The 22135-nt window shown below is 33.7% G+C and overlaps 1 protein-coding gene across 8 annotated transcripts in view; it reads left to right on the top strand.

Moving 5' to 3' along the window:
- Stac (staccato) overlaps positions 1 to 17079 on the top strand; it is a 50250-nt gene extending 33171 nt beyond the window's left edge. For 4 of the 8 annotated variants that reach the window (XM_064216312.1, XM_026634060.2, XM_026634068.2 and 1 more), the window contains 17 exons: positions 4335 to 4681; positions 4981 to 5028; positions 5100 to 5259; positions 7044 to 7223; positions 7686 to 7887; positions 8094 to 8526; positions 8600 to 8857; positions 9323 to 9614; positions 10113 to 10363; positions 10889 to 10979; positions 11400 to 11609; positions 11980 to 12066; positions 12216 to 12290; positions 13563 to 13869; positions 14510 to 14633; positions 14902 to 15095; positions 16048 to 17079. In XM_064216312.1, coding sequence (XP_064072382.1) covers positions 4335 to 4681; positions 4981 to 5028; positions 5100 to 5259; positions 7044 to 7223; positions 7686 to 7887; positions 8094 to 8526; positions 8600 to 8857; positions 9323 to 9614; positions 10113 to 10363; positions 10889 to 10979; positions 11400 to 11609; positions 11980 to 12066; positions 12216 to 12290; positions 13563 to 13869; positions 14510 to 14633; positions 14902 to 15095; positions 16048 to 16160 — 3372 coding nt within the window. In that variant the 3' untranslated portion in view covers positions 16161 to 17079. Of the gene's footprint in view, positions 1 to 2632; positions 2854 to 3686; positions 3819 to 4334; positions 4682 to 4980; positions 5029 to 5099; positions 5260 to 7043; positions 7224 to 7685; positions 7888 to 8093; positions 8527 to 8599; positions 8858 to 9322; positions 9615 to 10112; positions 10364 to 10888; positions 10980 to 11399; positions 11610 to 11979; positions 12067 to 12215; positions 12291 to 13562; positions 13870 to 14509; positions 14634 to 14901; positions 15096 to 16047 lie in introns of those variants that run through there. The other 4 variants (XM_026634069.2, XM_064216313.1, XM_026634064.2 and 1 more) reach the window with 4 other exon arrangements.
- The last annotated feature ends 5056 nt before the right edge of the window (positions 17080 to 22135 follow it).

Below are 22135 nucleotides of genomic sequence, written 5' to 3'. Positions count from 1 at the left end.
TATATTTTAATTTATTTTAAATCTAGTGGCGCGTGTGAACTGTATTGGGTAGCCTTTATGTGTTAAAGCGGGGTAGAAATGCAGTTTTCTTCACTATAATTTTCTTGATCGCTAATCATAAGATTAGATTAGGTTTATAGACATTTTATTCTCAAAAAGACATAAGTCGCTTACACAAGAATACACATATATGGTAATAAGATTAATTAACACAAAGAAACACGATGAAACACATTCAGTTGTTCTTACGTGGGTTTGAATCCGAAATAATCGGTTATGTTCACGTATTCTAATCACTGGTCCGTCTCGATATCGTATACATTATATTGTGTAACAATTAGACAAAGGTAGTTTACTTTCCGTTTTGATTAAATTATAAAACGTAATACGTGCATTGTAGTCTATTCTAGTCTAGGATGTAATAATACTTGCATCTGTTGTGATAAGCGTTCAGTGTGTTGTAAATATTGTATTATATATTCGATTGGATCTGGAAATGTCTAGATAATAAGCGGTCTGGATTTTATCATCTTAAATTCACTGAAGACTCTGTACAGTTTCAAAAGCCACGTCTTGTAATAGTTTTGTAGCATTTTGATATACTATTCATTGAAAATCTACCCTGTTTGCTAATCGACTTTCGTTTTTTTTCTGTTCTGTTTGATAGCGGTAAAATGGCTCGAAACGTTTTCTAAAATTGATTACAGTCAAATTTCTACCATAGATCCATTCATTGATATGAAATTTATAAATATTTGCCTATAGGTATGTGATGTCTCTCCTCGAGATTCAAACTATCTCAATACCAAATTTTATCTAAATCGGTTCAGCGGTTTAAGAGAGATAATATTAGTATTGATCCTTTAAAATGTTTTAATTTCAAAAAACATTTAACGTTTTGTAGTCGAGTCGTGCTCTCTGTGAAACTAAGTGATGTGTTTGCTATTTGTATAAAATATTTTTTGAAACACGGCGTTAAATAAAATCATAGTTGATAGTTCGATTCACTGTTCACATTTTTTTGTTTTTTAAGTAGATTAAAAAACTTAATAATTTCATCCGATCAAACGTCAGGAAAAATAATAATAACTCGTATTTAGAATATTCATTTAAAAACAAAACTAAAAAAAAAAAATGTTAAAATAAGGTATTATGTACGCTTAGTTCGTTAGTTAGTACTTAGGTACGTGTGAATTTCTGAAAAGTTTATTTTTTTAAATAGATATAAAACAAAGTTTTTAAACAATTCCGTTGCCATGGAAACCGTAAATTCTGTTAATAACTAACACAGTAATTTCCGTTAGTAAATGTAAACTGCATGGTTTATATAACAAATAAATCGTTCGACGGGAGATTTCGCCTCAGCGCTTTGAAACATCGAAACTTTGATTCCTTGTTAATAATACATTTCATATACATATTAGTTATATGTATAATTAGTTCACACATGTTTCTAAGCGCTAAGCTAAGTAATAATATTAACGTTCAAATTTGTTTAATTTAAGTCTAAACGGAGTACTTATTGAGTTAGTTTTTAGGATTATAATAAAGTTTAAGAAAATCAAACTCACGCTTATGTCAATAGAAATTTTAATTAAAAAAAATACTCAATTTATAGAGCGGGTGCTTTATATATGTATATTATATACTTAAAACCTTCATCGAAGTATTTTAATGTATGTATAAGTTTTATAAATATTGCTTTAATAGTTCTCCTCGTTTCTTAGAAAGTATAGGTTTATTAAGTATGAATATTTATTTTTTCTATTAACCAGACCAGTTGTCTACTAAATATTTCCTTATTTCCTTGCGGGGAAAACCTATGATACTGTCAATAGAGTAAACGGATTGCTAAATGCTTCTATTATACCCACTTAGGCCGAGGGAACACGTTCGGAAGAACGTGAGTTTTTTACAGACACAAAGAGATAAGGCAAAGAAATTATTTATATTTTAAATTCAACCAAATTAGTTTTTTTGTTTTTATACATATTTTTGTCAAAATTCAAAGTGATAAAATGTTCTTCGATAAAGAGTTATTTTTCAAGATTTTTTAAACGTATTTATAATGTATACTTGGTCACTGATGAAAAATTTGGAACCGCAACAGATCTTGTTAACTTTTTAAACGCTCTGTAAATATAAAAACAGTTTTATGATTGAAAATTTCAAGTGCGCTCGTAATTTTTATTGCCAGATTCATCATAAACCTTTGCCTAATGTACTGCTTTATATATTTTGTAATGGATCAGAAGCATAAATCTAATTCTCCATTAGCACAGTGATAATGTTGCGAAGTAATAAGACGTTTATACAGCCGGATGTTGCTGGCTGCTCAATTGATTAGTTAGACAGGAGATTAAGATAACTAAGCCTTTTATATTCCTCTAATAATAATTATGTAATAAAAATACTCAAGCGTTATATATGGCATCAAAAAATAAATTTAAAATGAAATCGGTGCCAAAGGTCACTGACATTGTTCGACAATTATTTGAGTATCTTATTGAGATGAATTAAAAATAAAATGTCTACAATTTTTGTTATTTAGTTAAGTTCACATTCGTCTCCGATGGTAGCGCTTTGCGAAAATAGAATCTGGCGGCAGATCGGCTCGATTCCTGAGTCCCGGCCGGACTTGAGCGTAGGTACGAGTCGATCGGACTCATCTCGGACGTTTTTAGTATATTTAAAATATTACTTAAACCGTATCATGTGTTAACGTTATATTATGTTAGAGTGAGTGAATAGTAAGTGAACATGAATGGAATGGGTACATTGCGGACTAAGTTCAGAGGCGTGAAGAAAGAACTGCTTGACCGTCAGACGAGCATGCTTATACAATCAATGACAGTACGTTGAAAACATTCGTTTATTTAAACCTAATGGTGTTAAATCGAAATGCTTAAATTTGCATCACAATTAATATATTAGCAACAAGAAAATTGTATCGTTTTAATTTTGTATCGACAGGATATTTGAATTTTTTCCTTTTAAAGTCATACAATGACAGATTTTAGAGTAAATTATTAGACTAAAGAAATATGTTTTCGTTTTTGTTACTATAAAGAAATTGAAGCCAGTTGACATGGTATTAGTCACAGTTTTTTTGTCTTTGAGACATTGAAAGACATGCAAATGACTTCAGAGTTAAAAATAAAAACTGTTTTAATTTTGGGTAGGTGTTCAATGGCAAATATTGATTGAGTCGAAATTTATTTATTTTGATCTTCTTTTCGTGAATATCTAGACGTAACTATCTCAATCTGGTATAAATATTTGCCAAATTCAAACAGAGATTTTTCTGTCAAATAATGCGTTCACAAGGTCGATTTAACTTGGCTTTTGACTTTAATTTTATACAAGGAAAAAAAAACAAATTTAAACGCGACTAAACCCAAAAGTTGACATGTTTTTTATTAAGTCAAACTTTGTTTTCCAATAACGATTCTAACCTTCACGTTAATTCTTTGCACATTTAAATAAAAATAAAAACAGCTTGTAATAAACCGCCGATGCGGTAAATCAAAAACATCACTGAGCTTTTTCAATCAAGATCAATATATTTCCCACGACGGCGCAGTAACCTCACCGTTATGTAAACACAGGATAAACATTGTAGTAGTATCGGTCGCGGTGACATTCGAACTTGGTCGCATAAACTTTGGTTCGCGTGTGTCTTGGTAACGAACAATGACATACAATGCGCTCATTCAGTGGGTTCATCGAGTAGAGTGCGAAACGGGATTTTGTAAAAGGATAAATTGACCACAGTTCCTTAATAGTTCATGAACTTACGATATTACTACGACTCATCCGTATGTTTACTGTAAAACTGATTTATATATATAAGTTATGTTATTGAAACGAAATTATGGCCCTCAATGTATTTGAATTGTTTTTTTTTTAATCTACGATGTAAATCAAGCAAAAACATTAAAATCTGAAGATATTAATTTACTATTAATATTTAAGAAATGGGTATTGTTTTTCATTTATTCTGTTGGAAATGGGTTTTGAGAATATTTTTACTGTAACATGATTTATTTCATTTTTTCTCAATATTTGTTATTGTTCAATGCAAGGGATGCATTTTTGTAAAAGGGAATAGTTCGTATAGTGGTTCTATGAATAGAGCACTGTCGAAAATCGATGCATTGTTTTATTTACAAAACTGGGTCAGGCGGTTTTATTTCTAACGAATCTGTTTGATGCATATTTCTTTCCTTGAAATGAAAATAATGAACTAAATGAAAGCAACATGTTATTGAAATAGACAATGTTAAAAAGTCAAAATATTGTCATTAAGTATTGCTTAAAATATATTTTTTCAGGTTGATGAATTATATTTGGAGATCCTTTATGAGATTTTACACAATGTCGGCGGATGTGACATAGGCTGTGAAGTGGGTCAGCAAGCAATGCTGACCTATGTACAAGAAGCATTCAAAATATCAAACGATAAACACACAGAACTCCTAACACAAGCTGAGGCAAAAGAACCGCCAGAACTAATGTTAAACGTAGAAGTAATCGAAGGGAAGGATCTAGTTTCAAAGGATCCAAGTGGTCTCAGCGATCCTTTTGTTACGATTTACCTCATGTCCAACACTTCTCACAGATATAATACGTCTGTCAAATCGGGCACCCTTAATCCAGTTTGGGAGGAACATTTTTCATTGTAAGTACCTTATTACACCTAAAACCTAACCTTAAATTTTATTATTTCGATATTTTGTTCGTACGTTGCATAAAATTGTCTGTTCTTCTTCTTCTCGAAGACGCCCCTCCATTTAAATTATAGGTGTGCATTAATAAATATAATCGAATTTGTATTTCTTTTTACTGTAAAAATTCTTAGCGCCTTTATGTGTGAATAGATCGTATGTTTAATCTTGGTAATGTATGTTCACAGAATCATATCTATTTAAATAGTTTTTAATAATTTAAAAAAAAAGTAAATATCATTGTATGTTTCAGACCTATTCCAGGTAACCTTCAGGAAGATTCACTTTGTTTAGAAGTTTGGTAAGTGTTCTGATAGCTTTTTTTACTTCTATAATTTTCTATCGAATTTGTAGACTTATGGATTGTTTTAGGGATTTTGATCCTGCGGAAACAGTTAAGGAGAAAATGACCAAGATATTTGAAGTCAAAGGTGTTAAAGGTCTTCGGAAACTTATGAAAGAAATAGCTATTACAGCATCTACGGGAAAACATGACAACGAACTGATTGGGACGGCCAATATACCGCTCAAAGTAAGTGTTTTTGTGTTTATTAGATAAAGTACATATTTAAATGAGTCAGCAGAGTTTGTCTATCGCTCCTTTCCCTTAATTTACCACCAAATTGACTCCATTATTATCTTGAAACTTTGCAATAGTTCATTTCAATTCATGTCGCTTTATAACCTTATCTAAGAAAAACCTCGTAAGAATATTTTGCAATTATAGCCGAATATAATCATTACAGTCTCCGTCAAGCTTTACATGGCTTTCAAAATATATTTATAAATTTATAGTTCTACATGGAAATTGTAAGTAGCATTTATGCACAACATGCGGCTAGAGCGACTTCTTCTTTCATCTTGGTATCTACTACAAGTGCTCTGTCTGTTTTACAATTAGCTCTCCCCAGGGTTATTGTCATAAAAATGGTCTATATTATCATCTACATGAAAATAATCAAACACTCCTTGTAATAACTACATTTCATTGCAATACTTGGTACACTCACTATTCTAAGAGTAACGTAATAACACAAATTTTTTTTGTTTGGCGCAAAAAATTGTGTGGCAAGTTTGTGTTATTTAATAAAGTTTTGCATATAAGTCACCATACAATCAAACAAGGGATTTTCCCTGTTTGAAAACTAACATTATTCTGTGAAACAAAAATGTTCTTGAACTTTATTAAACCTGCTGGGAATTACTTTTGAATTGAATACATACTAAAACGTAAGCTCTGAATTGGGAAAACCCGCGTCTTCGTAATAAAGTTTAGAATATTATATTTATATGGTTCATATTCCGTTATTACTTTGTAAATTCGTTTTATACAACTTGATAAGATTAAATGAACGATGTTTCTTTTCATAATATAAGAAATTACATTGCTTTAATATTATTATAATTTGTTTTGATTTCGATCACGCGCTGTTGCTATTTCAAAAGGCTTTGAAACAACTGTTTGAATATCTCGCCATACTCGAAGTTGCAGCTAACCGAATGACGTTAAAAATATACGAATATAATGTAAACATTAGCGAAATTTAATTACAGGATATTAAATATGACAGTATTAATTTTTAGTATACCAATTTAACTTCTTACTGTTATAGTAAGAGTTAAAGTTAATTGTGGATGTTAAATTCGGTGCTGTTCAGATTGGAGATTTGAATTAAATTGAAACCACAAGTAATATTAAATAATATCTTCATTTAGAGTAGTAGTTTTTTTATACTGTCGGTAGGCGGGCTGGCAAATGGACCAGGGATATAGGCGCTGTAAGAAGTATTAACTATTCCATACATCGCCAAAGCGCCACCAACCTTGGGAGCTTCGTTGTTATGTCCCTTGTGCCTGTAGTTCTGGCTCACTTACTCTTCAAACTGAAACACAACAATACTAAGTATTGTGGTTTGGCGTTAGAATATCTGACAGTACCTATTCAGACGGGCTTGCACAAAGGCAAGTAACTTATTACTCATAAGTCGCTCCTGTAAGTCGCTCCATAAATAACTCTTGAGTCCAAACGTATGGAGTTAGGAAATTCGTATTGCTGCTCTTCCGGTTTTCACAAAGTATGTTAACCCCAAAATGAAGACGTGTTCCTGAAAAGGGTCTGTTCATGTCGGCTTTTCTTAATGGATTAGGAATATATATTATAATTAGGAATATAATAATATAATGGATTAGTAAAGGGATGAGAGATATACACTTATGTACTATAATTTTTCCTGCGTAATTAGCGACTCAATTGTGGGTCGCCGTAGCCATAGTTGGGTTAGAACTTTTCGTAATTTCATTATGTGTTTGTTTCAGTCGATTCCCGCCGGTGGAATGGTCATGTGGTTAAATTTAAGTAAAAAGAGCAAACTACGTCGTCAAGGAGTACTGAAAGCGCGCTTTAATTTCTCGTCAGAGAAGAACTCGCAGGTGGCAGCTCAAGAGCACAGGCATCTATTAAGAATACTCTTACTTCACGAGCTGGATAGCTCCAAGGTTTGTTTATTTTGTTTAATAGATAAATTGGTACACGAAAATAAACTATTGGTACGATCGAATGTTTATAGTGGTTCTGAATCGGAAGGTAATAAAATTAAACCTATAACATGAGTACTATATCGAAACTTGTTTATACTCGGGGAAGGCACCGTGTGTGAATCGCACGATAGTAGATTTGACGAACTGTCAGTCTGGCTGCCTCATGCTGACTCCTCTTTAGAATGCTTCTGCTTGTTAATTTCCGGTCACAATACGGATCGGGATAACGTGATCTATTGATGAGTGGGGTTTAAAAATCTTAGTCGACTAATACGACACTCATGGTTTGAGATAGGTTTTGAGTAGAATTTACACTACCAAACCGACAGATGGCTGGTATGATTTTCAAGTTTTTAGATGAATACTAGAGCTAATTATTACGAATTTCCAAACCGTGTAATGATCGGTCGGCCCCGCCAGGTCGCCCCCTACTGGTGGTGCGGCAACTTTAGCGCGGCGGCGGAGGGCGTCCTCACGCAGCACGCCGCGCAGAGCGGCCTCACGCAGCTCGACAACCAGCTGGCGCAGTGGGCCGTGTTCTGCGCCGTCACCACCGACCATCCGCTGAGCTTCGCCCTCTTCAATTGCCTGCTCGATAAACTCACCAAGCCCTTGCAATCTGGTGGGTACTTTCTTTTATCACATAAAACGTATATAGTTTTTTTGTGTTTATTTTAGACCATAACATCTATTTACTGGTTTTCTTTAATTGCTTTCAATATCCTGACCGGCCTGATTTATTTTGTTATACATAGTTCTCTTAAAGATGATTATATATTTTAGAATGCACCAAGATTTGTAGTAATATTAGTATCTTCATGTTTTCAGGTCTAGTGAACGAAGAGGATGTTAAGCTCTTCTGGGATGGAGCAAAAAAGTTGCTTCCGACATGTTTCAGCCATATCAGAAAATTGAGGAAGAAGACTGCGGGCGATAAGACCGTCATGAAAACTCTCAGGGAAGTTTTGAAGATACTTTATAAGGTGTCGGCGTTAGATTTGCCAGAGTCAATAGATTTGTTCCCCGTGAACTTATACGGTTGGTTGAGAGATAAAGACGATGGGAGCAAGCTAACGATTCAGGAAGTATTGAACCAGGCTGCTATACAAGGTGCGTCAGACTGGTTCGTTCACATTCTGGACAACAACGAATGCAAAGATAAGACTGAAGAGTCGAGGCTGCAGCACCTGATCAGAGTCATACAATTGGTTAGATCTGATCTCCAAAGAGCTGTCGAATACTTCGACAGAGTTTTTGTTGAGTGAGTATCTTATTCCAAAAAGTTCGCCCAAATTTTCCGACAAACATGTAATTTGTTTTTATTCCGTTCACAGAGTCATGAGTTTTCCTTATTCGAAAACTCTGTATGGTGTTTATGAAGATAAGATAGCTTCGTTGGTGGAACCAGAAGTGATACAAGTTTGCAAGAGTTTAAAGCGACTACGGTATAGCGAAGGCTCAACGAATAGCGTACATTTAGCGGGCGGCATCAATGGGGAAACTGGTTTGGGGGCACCAGATGTTGGTACCGAACCGTTGGCGATGGGAACCACGCTGTTCGAACTATATCTTGCGTTGCAGAGATTTTTGACGTAAGTTTAAATTTTCATGGCACATTCATTTTACAATATTTATTGATCTTTGTAATTACATCAAGTAAATCATTTCAATGTTGGTTAAAAGCAATTAGACGACAAATAATATTTAATTTAACTTGAAACACTTGGAGTAGGTGACAAAAGCTTTATTGAGAATCGTTTTACAAATTCTTCATAGAAATCAGTTTTTAAATTAGTTTTACATTATCTAAATTTTAATTAGAGGTTTCTGAATAGTATAAGTAAAAAAAAAATACAGCCAGTTTTGGGGTGAGTCACTTGGGATGAAATAACGTTTGAAATATCAATATTCGATCAAACCAACAAACATTTTTGTTTTCTACTTCACCTCGGCTTTATTTAATACTATAGAAATAGATGAGACTTAAAACTATTTATGCGAAAGTTTAAAATGTAGGTTTGAATAAATTACTAATATGTTATTATTGTCCTTTGCAGGTTGGGCCAAGGTTTGAATGAGACGGACTGGAATTCCTACAGTATTTCTAAATTTCACGGTTGGTTTTTCGGAGGAGTCGCTCAATGGCTGGATATAGCGGCGTACAAAGCTCTCACTCGTATTGAAAAAGCCGTTGAATTGGATAACTTAGTGCCTGTCGATTCTAATGTAAAATACAGCAGCTCTGGAGTGGACACCTTAGCGATATTCTACCAGATCAAGATATTCTGGCAGCAACTCGCGTGGCCGGACGTCGAGGGATGTTACACTTTTGTCGCTAAAATTATTGATGTAAGTGTTGTATGGCTATTTTACTTGATAGTAAGGTTTTGCAAGCCCGTTTGGGTAGGTACCACTCATTCATAATTCTATCACCAAACAGCAATACTTAGTATTGTCGTGTCAGTGGTGAAACTAAAAAACGTGATAACTCAAAAATGGTTCACTTTTGCATCATGCATATTGGGGTTAAAATTATCGCAAATAGTCACCCCAATCACCTCCTAACGGGAATTACCAATAACGCTGTATAAACACTTTTTTTAGTACTAAGATTATTATTCAATTCGTATAATGAGTACAGGTAAAATTTTTAAATTACAATCGAACGAAATAATTCCTACAGTTGAAATTAACATAAATATCCACATAGACGTGATCTGCTGAACGTCATTACCTTACCCCTCGAGTTTGCCAGAGCTGATAAAAGATTTAGCTCGAGAGCTGTTATCGCTCTCACGGCGCTCAACATATATGAGGGTCGAGCGGCTGTAACGGTTGCCTGCGCAGGACATCTGCCGCTGCTGCGTGTTCTACTCGGACCGCATGTCGGCGCGCGTGGGCGGCGCGGGGGCCGCGGGGGGCGCGGGGGGCGCGGGGTCGCCCTTCGAGTCGCGCTTCGAGGTGACGACGGAGTGGTGCGTGGCCATCAACAACATCGACTACGTGCGCCAGAGCCTGCCGCCCTTCGTGCAGGAGCTCGACATGGACGCCATCATTCGCCGCATGTGCGAGGCGCGCTCGCCGCTCGAGGCGCAGAGGTGCGAGGACTTCCTGTTATGTTATGTTATATAGGGTTATACGCTTATCTAAAATCTTAGGGATTTGCTGTGACTTATCCGAAGCCTTCGATTATGTGTAGCATAAAACCGATCACAAAAGTATGTCGCTATGGAATTAGTGGTGCTAAGCCTTTTGACTTCTATATTCTTAACAATATAATTGAGAGGGTGACGTTAAATCAAAATGATCCGTGGTCGCAGTCGTTATGGGATTCCTCAAGGATCAATTCTCGGATCTTTTCTATTCCTCATATACATAAATGAACTGTTTACTTTCCCTGTTTTGTACGAAACAAAGCACATCGGTATTGTTTGCTGGTGATATCTCATTCGATATACATATAGCAGCAGAATTACATCTGATAAATACAGGATACCTTACGATGTTTTTACAAACGAACCAAGCACGAGATGAGTTATAAGTCTCCGGTTTTGGAGCCCTGTGTTCTAACCAATGGGCTACCTCGACTCGACACGTGAATATAATAATAAAATATTATCCAGGTGCAAGGAGACACTGGAGAACGTCATCGCGAACGCTATCGATACGGTTAAGAATAAAATCGTAGATTTGCTGGAGATTATGATCAAAAAGGTAAATTTATTTATAACATTAATCTTTATACATTGAGTGGTTCACATTTTCACTTGTATAAAATCCTTTAATACTAATTAACATTTAAAACTAAAAAAGTGGGGGGGGGGGGGGAGAACATGTGTATATTAACAATTCCTTGAAGCCTCTCCTTGTGTTTGTAATAAAAATTCAATACCTTGTTTATGTAAAATTCTATGGTGAATTAGACGAAGGTAAACACTTAATATATGAACTTAAAAGAGCAAATAAATAATTAGCAGAAATGTTATTAAAATGTCTATAACTTGCACGTAAATATTCAAGTAAAATTCAACCCGTTCAAATGGTCCATTGGATTTAACGAGCCTTACAACATATAGGTATATAATATACATTCTTAAATGTGTTAAAAATTGACAGTGATGAATAATTTTCCAGATGATGCCGTCCATCACGCGCTTCCTGATAGAAGGTGCGGAGTTACTCCACCAGGACTGTTCGAGCATGGACCGTGTGATGAGATACCTGGAAGCCAATTTGGATACCTTGTATCAGCATTTGAACAATGAAAATTTCTCTAGAACCTTGGATATAGTTTGGGAACAGCTTGGAGAAGTTTTGTATGAACTAATACAAGCTAATCTTGAGGTATGTATGGCTTCTTTGTGCTGGATTTCATGTTAACCCCTAATAGTCTTGGTATATTGATATTATTTAATTATTTATTAACTTTTTGTTTATAATAATTTAGGTCCAGAAAGGAATCAATACATACAGTTTTTCATACATGTGATGACCATAAAGTTAATATCTTTTCTTTTTCCAAAAAAATATCTATACATTTAATTTGTCGATTAAATAAGGATTAAATAAATGAAAAGTAAATTAAAGTGAATAAACGTAATTATATTAACTTTTCAGTTTTTTTTTGTAGTTTCTTTACTGGACCTCAAATATTCTATATTGACTGTATTTTAATCATCATTTGAACTAACTCGTATTAATCTTTAATTTGTAGAAAGAAAAAATCGCTACCCGTATCCGCTTTTTTAGGCGTAGATATTTTGGCAAAAACAAAGTATCTCCGAACATTTTATTCTTTCGGGTAAATAACTATGCATATATGTCGCACGCAGTTTGCATACGATTACTAGTAGAGATAGCACAACATATTTGATAAAATATTTTATTTTGTGATTGATATTTACTTTTTTATATATTTTCGCTGGTAATATAGAAGTGTTTGTTTAATAGCACCGAAGGGCAAAGATAACTCGCTATATCGACCCGAGGCGTATGACAAAATCGGCCGCCGCCATCTTGGATGCGGTAAACCACAGATTATATAAAGCACTGTGTATGTTACTGTTTGTGCCCTACAGCCTGTTCGACATAGCATGGACCCTGCCTCGAACTATTTCGGGATTCGATAGATTAAATCATTTTAATAAATATTATAAAATTCATAGCATTACAGATACTACATTTTTAACACTTACAAATTATGTGTTACATATAGTTTAGGGGCATTTTTGTAATCATTGTCTTTTGTAGCCCCGGATCTAACTCCAAAACTAAACCAAAATATAGAAATAATTATTTTGGATAAACTCAAAACAGAAATATATTAGGACGAAAATTTTGGGTCATTCATTAAAGCTAAATAAAAACAATATCTAATATTTTTTAAAATGCTAGGGGTCCTAACATGGGGCCTAGTCTGTTTAATATTTCACCTTAGATCCGGGGCTATACTTTCTAAATGGTAGGCACTAATAATTCGACAAAATAAAACGTCGAAATATGTTTTTTCTTTCCAAAAATAAACATTTTATAGTTGAGATAGTCAGGGAAAATGCTATTAGTATCCAAATGGTGCAGCAGGATGCTGTGATGTGAGCTTCGAAGTGTATTTGATTGTATGTTATGTATGTATGCTGATATCGTCCGCTTCTTAATTTGTTTATATTATGTACACGAGAAAAGTATTTGTTAAAGCATATTTTTTTCATGAGTTTCTTATATAATATTGAATATTGTTTAAAATATTCTAGTAATTGATAATGTCGTAGTGACTGAAAGATTTTCAAAATTAAATTGCATTTCTTGTCCAAACGTCCACCATTTTTTAGAAGAAAACCTTTTTAAATGATTTTTTACATGAGCGAAATTGCAACTCTTCTATTGTGTCATAGTGTACTACATCATATATTTCGAGTAGTCGTTATTTGCGCTAATATAAAAAATAATCTTTCTTTGGTTATTTTTTCCTAGATTAAATAAGTGAAAGCTTTAAATGAATGATAGACTGTAAATAAGAGATTGGCTTGAAATTTGCATGGAAATATTATGTTCCATAGATATATTGTCAATTGAAATATCTAGATATACTTTCGCCTACATGTGCATGAACAGTGACACATCCAGTTATAAAAATATTTAGACATCATTATTCTCACTCTCATACGACAAAAGAAAAACTTTTTTGATGAAATATATTTATATAACTGAATTTCACGGTTATGGTATCATATTATTGTGGTTATGGGAAATATCTTCCAAAAGACAAAAATATCTGACATCAAAATGGGTTTTTTACAGAAACGTCGTCCGCCATCATTCTTTTCCAATCTTCACGAGTGTCTGAAAATAATGATTCGTTCGTTCAGACAAGACAATAAAGATATTTATGAGTCGGAAACGTTGAAACGTGTTGAATATTTGTTGAAAATCCACGGAATGGAGACGAGGGAGTTGATCCATCAGTATCATTTAGAGAGGTGGCAGGAACAGCAAGCTGTCACTGAACCTAAGATGGGCCTACTGACAGTTCGAGCGCAGTTCATTGAAGATAATTTAAAAATTGAAATTATGAACGCTAGGAATCTAATGCCCACTGATTCAAATGGTAAGTTACTTTATATATACAAAAGTATATTAATAATATCTCCCAAACTAAATGTCCTCCACAACGAGTAAAATACTGCGCAAATACTGGTGCATTTTATTTTCTTTAACTCTCATAGTTCGCATGTGTAATTCTACAAGATAAGGAGAAAAATCAGCCGTAGGAACCAAAAGTTTTACGCTTCAAAGCATGGGAGTTTTTCCTTGTTTTTGGCAGAAATTATCAATATTTTTACTGGCCCGATTAGAACTAGGGTCTTTGGGATCTATAGCATTGTAAGTTAGTTATAAGCTCAACAAGGACGCTGTAAAAATATGTAGACGGGTAGGGGTCATGTGTGCCCTATCCAACAAATCAATCGAAAATTATTAATTTATAATATAGTACTATTAAGTAACCCAAAAGCAATGGTTACCAATGTCATTGAATTGCCGGAAATATTTCAAAGCGACTAGAGTGCTTATAAAAGCTTATTTAAGAGAAGTATATTTTTATTTCAGTATCGTGAATAAAGCATATTATGATATCCAAAAATCCCTGAAAATTTTATAATACGGCGCGCTTGTCTGCCAGCCTATGTTATAAAAAACTAAAATATATAATTATTACTTAGATATTTAATTCCATTTATTATTTAAAGGTCTATGCGATTCCTACGTACGTGTGGGTCTCCTACCTGAGGATACGTTTGCTAATGTTGAAAAGCCAAAAACTCAAACGCACAGCAAGAACCTCTTCCCTCTCTATGATGAGATGTTTCTAATGTAAGTATTATCAAGTTAATTTGCTAAGATAATAGAATAACAGTTAACGCAAGTATTGAATGATATATATATTTTAAAACTATAGTAGAAATGTCTTATTTATGCGTTACAAACATTCCTTTCACCCCTCCAATTAAACTTAAACTTAGTGTAAGGAGTTGGGACGACAGTAGTCCAAGGTGTCAGGATCGAACCTGCGACTTTTTACATCGCTAGGCGGCCCGAAACCATTGCGGTACTGACGGTTCTCCCCCCCCCCACCCCGCAGCCAGCTTTCGGCCGAGCAGCGGCGTGCGGCGGACGCGCTGCTGCACCTCGTGGTGAAGGACAAGGACATGTTCAGCGTCAGCAACACGTTCGTGGGGGAGGCCTACCTGCACTTCAGCGAGGTGCCCGCCACGCCGGCGCCCATCTCCAGCCTGCCGCAGATGCATCTGCCGCTCTCGCGACCCAGCAACATCGGTACCCACTGTTTGGAGTTTTATGATTTATGATGATGTTCTGATCTATTCCGGCCTTGCTGGCCTAGTGGGGAGGGTTCGGAGCCAACGTGCTCGTAAAACCGAAAGTAATATTTTTTATTTTAAAAGGACTGGCTGGTGGACTATAGACTCTATGGTAAGTGTCACTATCGCCCATAGACATCGGTGATGTACAAAATAGTAACCATCGATAACATCGTTAATGCGCCAAATGCGGATATTATGTCTCTTGTGCTAAACTAAAGAGTTACACTGGCTCACTCACCCTTCATACTGGAACACGGCGATACTACGTCGAGCTGTTTGGTCGTATATTAAAGAGTAGAAATACAATTTATAAACGTTAAATGTTTTTAGTAGTCTGTCGGCACGTCTCTCCTTTTTTACGATGGATTACATGATCACAAATACAATTCACTAATGTATTGAAAAACATCTGCTACAATAGAATCAGACGTGACGGAATAATTGTTTGGATTCTTTTCAAATAATTACATACCGTTATATAATGTTTTGAACGACGAACAGGTCATTCAACCCAGTAACTATTTATAGTAATTACTAATCTCGAGGTTCTACTATTCTACGGCGGCTTTTTAACTTGTAATAAAAGTCACATTTCAGGGATATTTTATTTCAATCTTGTAAATTTTTGCGATAATAAAGAAAACTGCAGTAGATTTGCATCGTGCATGTTCGGTTTTTGAATTTCATAACATGCATTTGATTTTTTTTTTATTTTATATGATCTATATTTAATACATAGATTAAATAAAATTGGATTCTAATGTATACAACATTGTAATGTCGCAAGTACACTGAATTTTAGCTTAATTGTTGGGAATAGTTTACAATTTAGTTGCAATATGAAAAAAAAACAGGATAAAGTAAATGTTTTCGAAATAAAATACACAGTTTTGATTCTATTCCAGATGGCGATGCAATGAAAGCCTTAGAGTCTAGACAAGGCGACAAGCAAGCACGTGAGTTCCTCAAGAAACAAAGACAGAAAATGCCAAGTAAACAATTCTTCTCGCTTGGTTGAATAACTCTATACGATTTTTACTTGCTAATTTTGAATCAGGCGACTGAAAATTAGTACAAAAGGATCCTACTTAAATATACATTTTAAAATATACTCGTAAAAAAATAAGGCGTTACTAAATTTGTGTAATTTAAATTCACTATTAGCAATAAGCTCATAATGTATTGTATATCGAAATATAGCATTCGTCCGCTCTTATAAGAAAATTATTCATACTTTTATATATAAAAATATATATCTAAAGTTCTATAAGTCTTAGATTTTTTTCGAGGACTTTTTTAAAGTGGCAATAATGTCGATTTGACGTTTAATAACTGGCAATAAAAATAGACTGATAGGTGGCTTCTAGGTGTAGTTATTCTTATGGATATATTAGAATATATCTTTTTTTTTTTATTTATGAATCTCTATTAAAGAGCAAAAATCTTTAAAAATAAGATCTCAAAAGATAATTATTTATAAAGGAGATTATAACAGTTATATAAAACGCGTCGTAATAATTTCGATTTGGTTTATTTTTTTATTTATTAAATAAAATAAATACAGATACATTAATATGCAAGTGAGCTGTTTCTGTCTATCTAGTATTTAAGCCAATAGTTAAGTTTTATTGATAAGTAAAGTGTGAATGTTAGTGCTTTTATGGAGATAATTGTTTTGAATATATAGCGTTATTGTTCGGTAGTTGCTGTATTCTGTGATAAAGATATGTGCCTTATATAATACATACAACACTTGCGCCCAACATGTGTTTCGAAATTGTTTAATTCCTTTGTCCTATCGGAATTTTATGTAAATATTAACATTATATGTCTTTGTTCAAAATTAGCTCGTTTCGCCAGACTTTAGTCAATGTTGAATACTTTACTTTTTTTTTTTTTTAATTTATTCGTGTCAATAAAGCCGTTTTAAATGCAAACACGTGTGTCATTATTTTTTATGTCCTTAAATAGTTACGCTTATGGTGTACGTTTCGAATAATTATTCATGTGTTTTATCGTTTTCCTGAAGTTGCAATAGAGCAATTTTATTGAATAAAAAGTAGGAATGTTTAATTGTCCATCGAAAATGACGGCTATTATCACATTAAGCGGTCTCGGATATGTCTTAATACTAATAATTAACATGTATACACATGTTTATTATTGACAGGACACCCGACATTCTCCCCACACACACATGTGCAATCATACTGTCAAATATACACATTATACCTTATATTATAGTTATTAATGTAATCCCATAGACAACTACCACTTTTAATGACATAAGATGTATACTATAGTTCCATGTTTCATTAAAGATGAAATTTTTGCTTATTTATACTTTATGGAAAAATTCTATGTTCCAAATTTGAATTTTCCAGGCAGCAATTCGATAAGTGAGAGCGGCGTTGGTTTGGAATATTACATTTAGTATATTTTATTGATAGTATAAACAGATAGTATGGCATGTGTCGTTGTACTTAAAATGCGTGGGGCGTTAGCGTTAACATATAAATAAATATATTAACTCATAAGCAAATACGCAGTTACTTACCTCATACTTGCAATGTTTTATAAACAGATTAGATTAAATCGAATCGAAGTATGTGCCAACATCGAATTTCCTATTTCTTTATTTAAAGAATACAAGGGTTTCTATATACAGCCTATTAGTAATACCTGCATGATATTTATACGTAACATAAACACTTTTATTAATCTTGGATTATATGTGACTTTCATGTGACCACTGCAATACGAATTGTTACTTTTTATTTAAATTGACATGACGTATAAAGGTTTCAAAATAACACAAAGTACAGTACAAGTTTGGCCGTGCCCCAATGACTTCTACGGTAGTTCGTTCCGTCGAGCTACAAGCGATCCATGCCGAGGGAGGCTGTTAGAGTAAGGTATCGTTAGTGCGTTGCGTTGCGGCCGCGCTGCGGCAACGCTGCGTAGTATTACATATCTATCGTTTGTGACATACCACACGGATCAGCGGATGAGCTGTCGGAGCTTGTCAAATATAGACATGCGCTGCGATGGCGTGCGTTGCCGTCTTGCGTTACGACGACGCGTGATAGCAGGCGTTGCAACGGCGCAACGCAACGCAAATAGGGGCCTCAGTCTAACAGGTAATTTATAGGGTAAATATCCCACATAATCCGGTGAGATATATATTTCAGATATATATTACCATTTCTAAGTTAAAAAAAGCAAATAAATAAACGAAATATGTAATTCAATTTATTTACGAAATAACGTAAGACATTTATTGATATTTCAACTAGTAGATAATAGACAAATCTATCACAAGTTCAATAGATATTTGAAATAACGCCCGAATAAGCACGTGCGGCGAAACGGGCGGATAGATCGCTTGGTACGATACTGATTATGTCATATTTGTTATGTATATTTTTACCTGTATTTGTAGGTGGGATAGACAGCTACTCTTTCTGTATATCTTTGCATATAAATATTTTGTACGTATGTTTGTAATTCCTTTTAAACGGCTGCTCCTAATTCAATGATACTCTTATATTTTGTATGTATTTGATTGGATTTTTTACGTATTTGAGTGGATGGTTTAGTTTAGACTTAGTAGGTCTCTAATATTTCAACCGAACGATGACGGGATTGGCAGCCAGCATATACATAGAACATAAGGCCGGCAACGCACCTGCAAGACCCCCGGTTTTGCAGATGTCCATAGTGCGGTGGTAGTCACTTTCCATCAGATGAGCTTCCTATCCGTTTGCCACCTGTAGCATAAAAATACCGATTTTATTTTAATGCAAATATTAACTAATTTGTAAGATAACGTATTCATTATTAGACCCCAATTTAATGGTAATCAAATAAAGTTCGCATACTTAAAGGGAGCAAAAGTAGCTTAGGAAATGTTTGATGTTATGCGTTGTTTCCTTTGAAGTTTTAATTGTATATTAAAACTGACTATGTTAGCATACATTTACATACTATATCAAGTAGTTAATTGCTTACAAATTACCGTATAATTTACATCACCTAATTATATTAATAGCTACATATAAACGTTGAGAACATAGTCTTATTTCTCTAAGACGAATGTTTTTAAAAGTTTTTCATAGCGCGACCCCATTTAAAAAAAAACAATTGCCGCGTCCCACTGCCCCCTACTAAGGTAACTAGGTATTTTTTTAAATGCCTACGTTAAGACGTGCGGACAAATTTGTAATCGTAGTCAATTTTAATCTATTATCAATTTTTATTTAATTACTAGATAGAAAATCGCCGGAATAATTGTATTATTTTTTTTTGTCATTTATATAAGTACATATGTTTATATTTAATAGTTGTTCGATATATTATAGTGTCTTGAACGTTTTTTAATTATTAAACAAATACCTCTTATTAAAAATATATAATTATGATCCTGTTTTTGATTACGATTCTTATTATTATCGAAATAAAAAAAAGTATTAAGAATAAACTCTTACAATTATGTTAATGTTAGCACTAGTTCCAAATGTAGTGTAGTTAGATACTATTCATCAATCAACATGTAATAACCATAAATATTGAGTGATAAGTCCATTTCTCACTCAATATAATAAATTTAACAAGTGAGAATAATGACGAATGACAATTTTAAATATTAAAATCGCGACCTCTGTATTGGTACGTAATTTCTCACGCGAAGAGGTCACGACTAACAGGTTTATTTATTAGATTTATGTATTCATTTAATCTAATCCAAATGAAAGTTTAGAGTTATACTTTAATTATATCTAAAAATAGGTACACTGATGTATGATAGATTTATCTTCGATTTTAATATCGTTTAAATCTTATCCCTGATCACAGTATATTTTTATTTGTAATTCCATTCAAGAGGATCGATTTCGTTCAGTGTGAACTCGTTGGAAAAAATTACTTAGTAAATAATACCGAAAACGCAAGTCGACATCGTTTATAGCAAATTAATTAAACGACGCCACTGACGCAGTACCGCGGTAGCCGACGATCTCTCAAAGGTACAGCGTTATTACTTCATGCATATAAAGCGATAATAACTGCTACCGACTTTGAACCTATGTAAGATTATATGTGTCCATTGTACGAGGTACGTTATTCATTTCTACGAATATAATATAATATTTTATAATTATGTCAAACATCCGTTTCGTATGTGATGGGAAATGGTATGAATCTCGCTCGTGTGCCTCTCCACACACATGCGTGAAGTACATTATATTTTTTACAAAGTAATTTTTTTATTAAAGATAGTATGGTTTTAGTAACTTCACTCCGTGCTTATTTATTGTTTTATTTTTAATAGTAAATTCTATCGGTAAACGTCAATTTAGTTATTTTACATCTGCCGGGCGTCCCGAAACGGATATTTTTATTATTATTATTTTTTGTAATAATTAAAAGATTAGGATATTTTTTCTGTATTAAAATGCCTAGAATTACGCACTTATTTATATATTTTTTCAGGTGTTGTTCGTGTCTCTGTTGTATTTTTTCTTTTGTTTTGATTAACGTTATTTTTAACGTTTCGGATATTTTCGGTCCCAGACAGTATTACAGTATAAATCATATATGTTTTTTTATTTACAATACAAGATACGTAAACATTTTTATTGTTAATTAAATTTACTTAATATTTAATAATATTACGATGTTATATCCATTATTTTCAGAATGTCCAATAGTTTTGAGTATTTGTCAGCGTATACAAACAAGGCACTTATATTAATAAAAAAAAAAACTAGATATCAGAGCTATGCAATGACAACTAGTTTTATACTAATGCCTGCATAATAATTAATGTATTTGCATACGATCTGTATACGAACAAACATTCTTGTCTCAATACGCAACAGTTACTAGTAATTTATCTCGTTGTATAAGTATGTCCGTTATAAATACATTTTAATGATTTTAATTTAAATAAATTACAAGGGTTTCATTTCGAGTTGATAGTAGTATGTGACTAACTTTTTTTTAAATTTAGATTATATGTACTGGCTTCTGTTTTATAGCTTTGATAAAATTTATACAGCCAACATAATTTGTTAAATTAAAATGAAAATAAATAATATTACGTAAAGGTGAGTTGCTTTATACATTTTTCGTCCCGAGTCAAGTGAAGTTGGCTTATTAACTGACACGTAGTTAATAAGCCAACGAATCAAACGACCTACATCATCCCACTGTCATATGTCATGTCACTTGAAATTTAAACTCGAATTAATTAAAATGTCACGGAACAAAGGGCAATTAGACGTGCCGGGCGGTGGTGGAAACGCGGTATCAAATGAAACATCTTAGCGAACATCGGCGGCGCCTTTCATGTGCCTCCCTTCGCTTTGATCGCGCCGCGCCGACAATCCGCCTCACTACTTATCGGCTCAGATTTATTGTGATTCGGAGACTGAGCGTGAATCGCACTACTACGTTACTCGAACTCGCTCATTCGTATTTCGCTTGCTTATTCACGCGGCGTGTGCACTGTCACCGGCAAAAGTGTTCTGACGCTAATTAGCGGCAAGCCCGCACGTGTCATCTGCTCCACTTTCGATACCGGTTGTACGAGTGGAAATCGGCGGATAAAATGTGAAATATATTGGAATATAAATTAATGTACATTTTTCGTTGTAAAACTCGAATCGAGAAAGATATTCCGTTGAAAAACTGGCTAGTGTTTCACTTAAATAGTTTTATTTTATTGGATTTATTATTCTCGCAGAACATAAAATAAATGAATCTAATATCATACAGAATTGCGCAGTTCATATTATTCTAATTGTTTTGCACAATAATATCATTACCAATTAGAATGCATAATTAATGTTATTACGCGTCGTATAATAATATACAGAACAAAATAACGATTTGTGTAACATTGCGAAATTGAATCAATTAATTATCGCAATTGTTTATTGAATACATCAACTGTATGTAAGCGATTGTACGTCTAAGCGTTATGGAGAATGG

This window comes from Vanessa tameamea, chromosome 11 (genome assembly GCF_037043105.1).
Source record: "Vanessa tameamea isolate UH-Manoa-2023 chromosome 11, ilVanTame1 primary haplotype, whole genome shotgun sequence".
NCBI classification, from domain to species: Eukaryota; Metazoa; Arthropoda; class Insecta; order Lepidoptera; family Nymphalidae; genus Vanessa; species Vanessa tameamea.
This window is presented reverse-complemented; position numbering and strand designations above follow the sequence as displayed.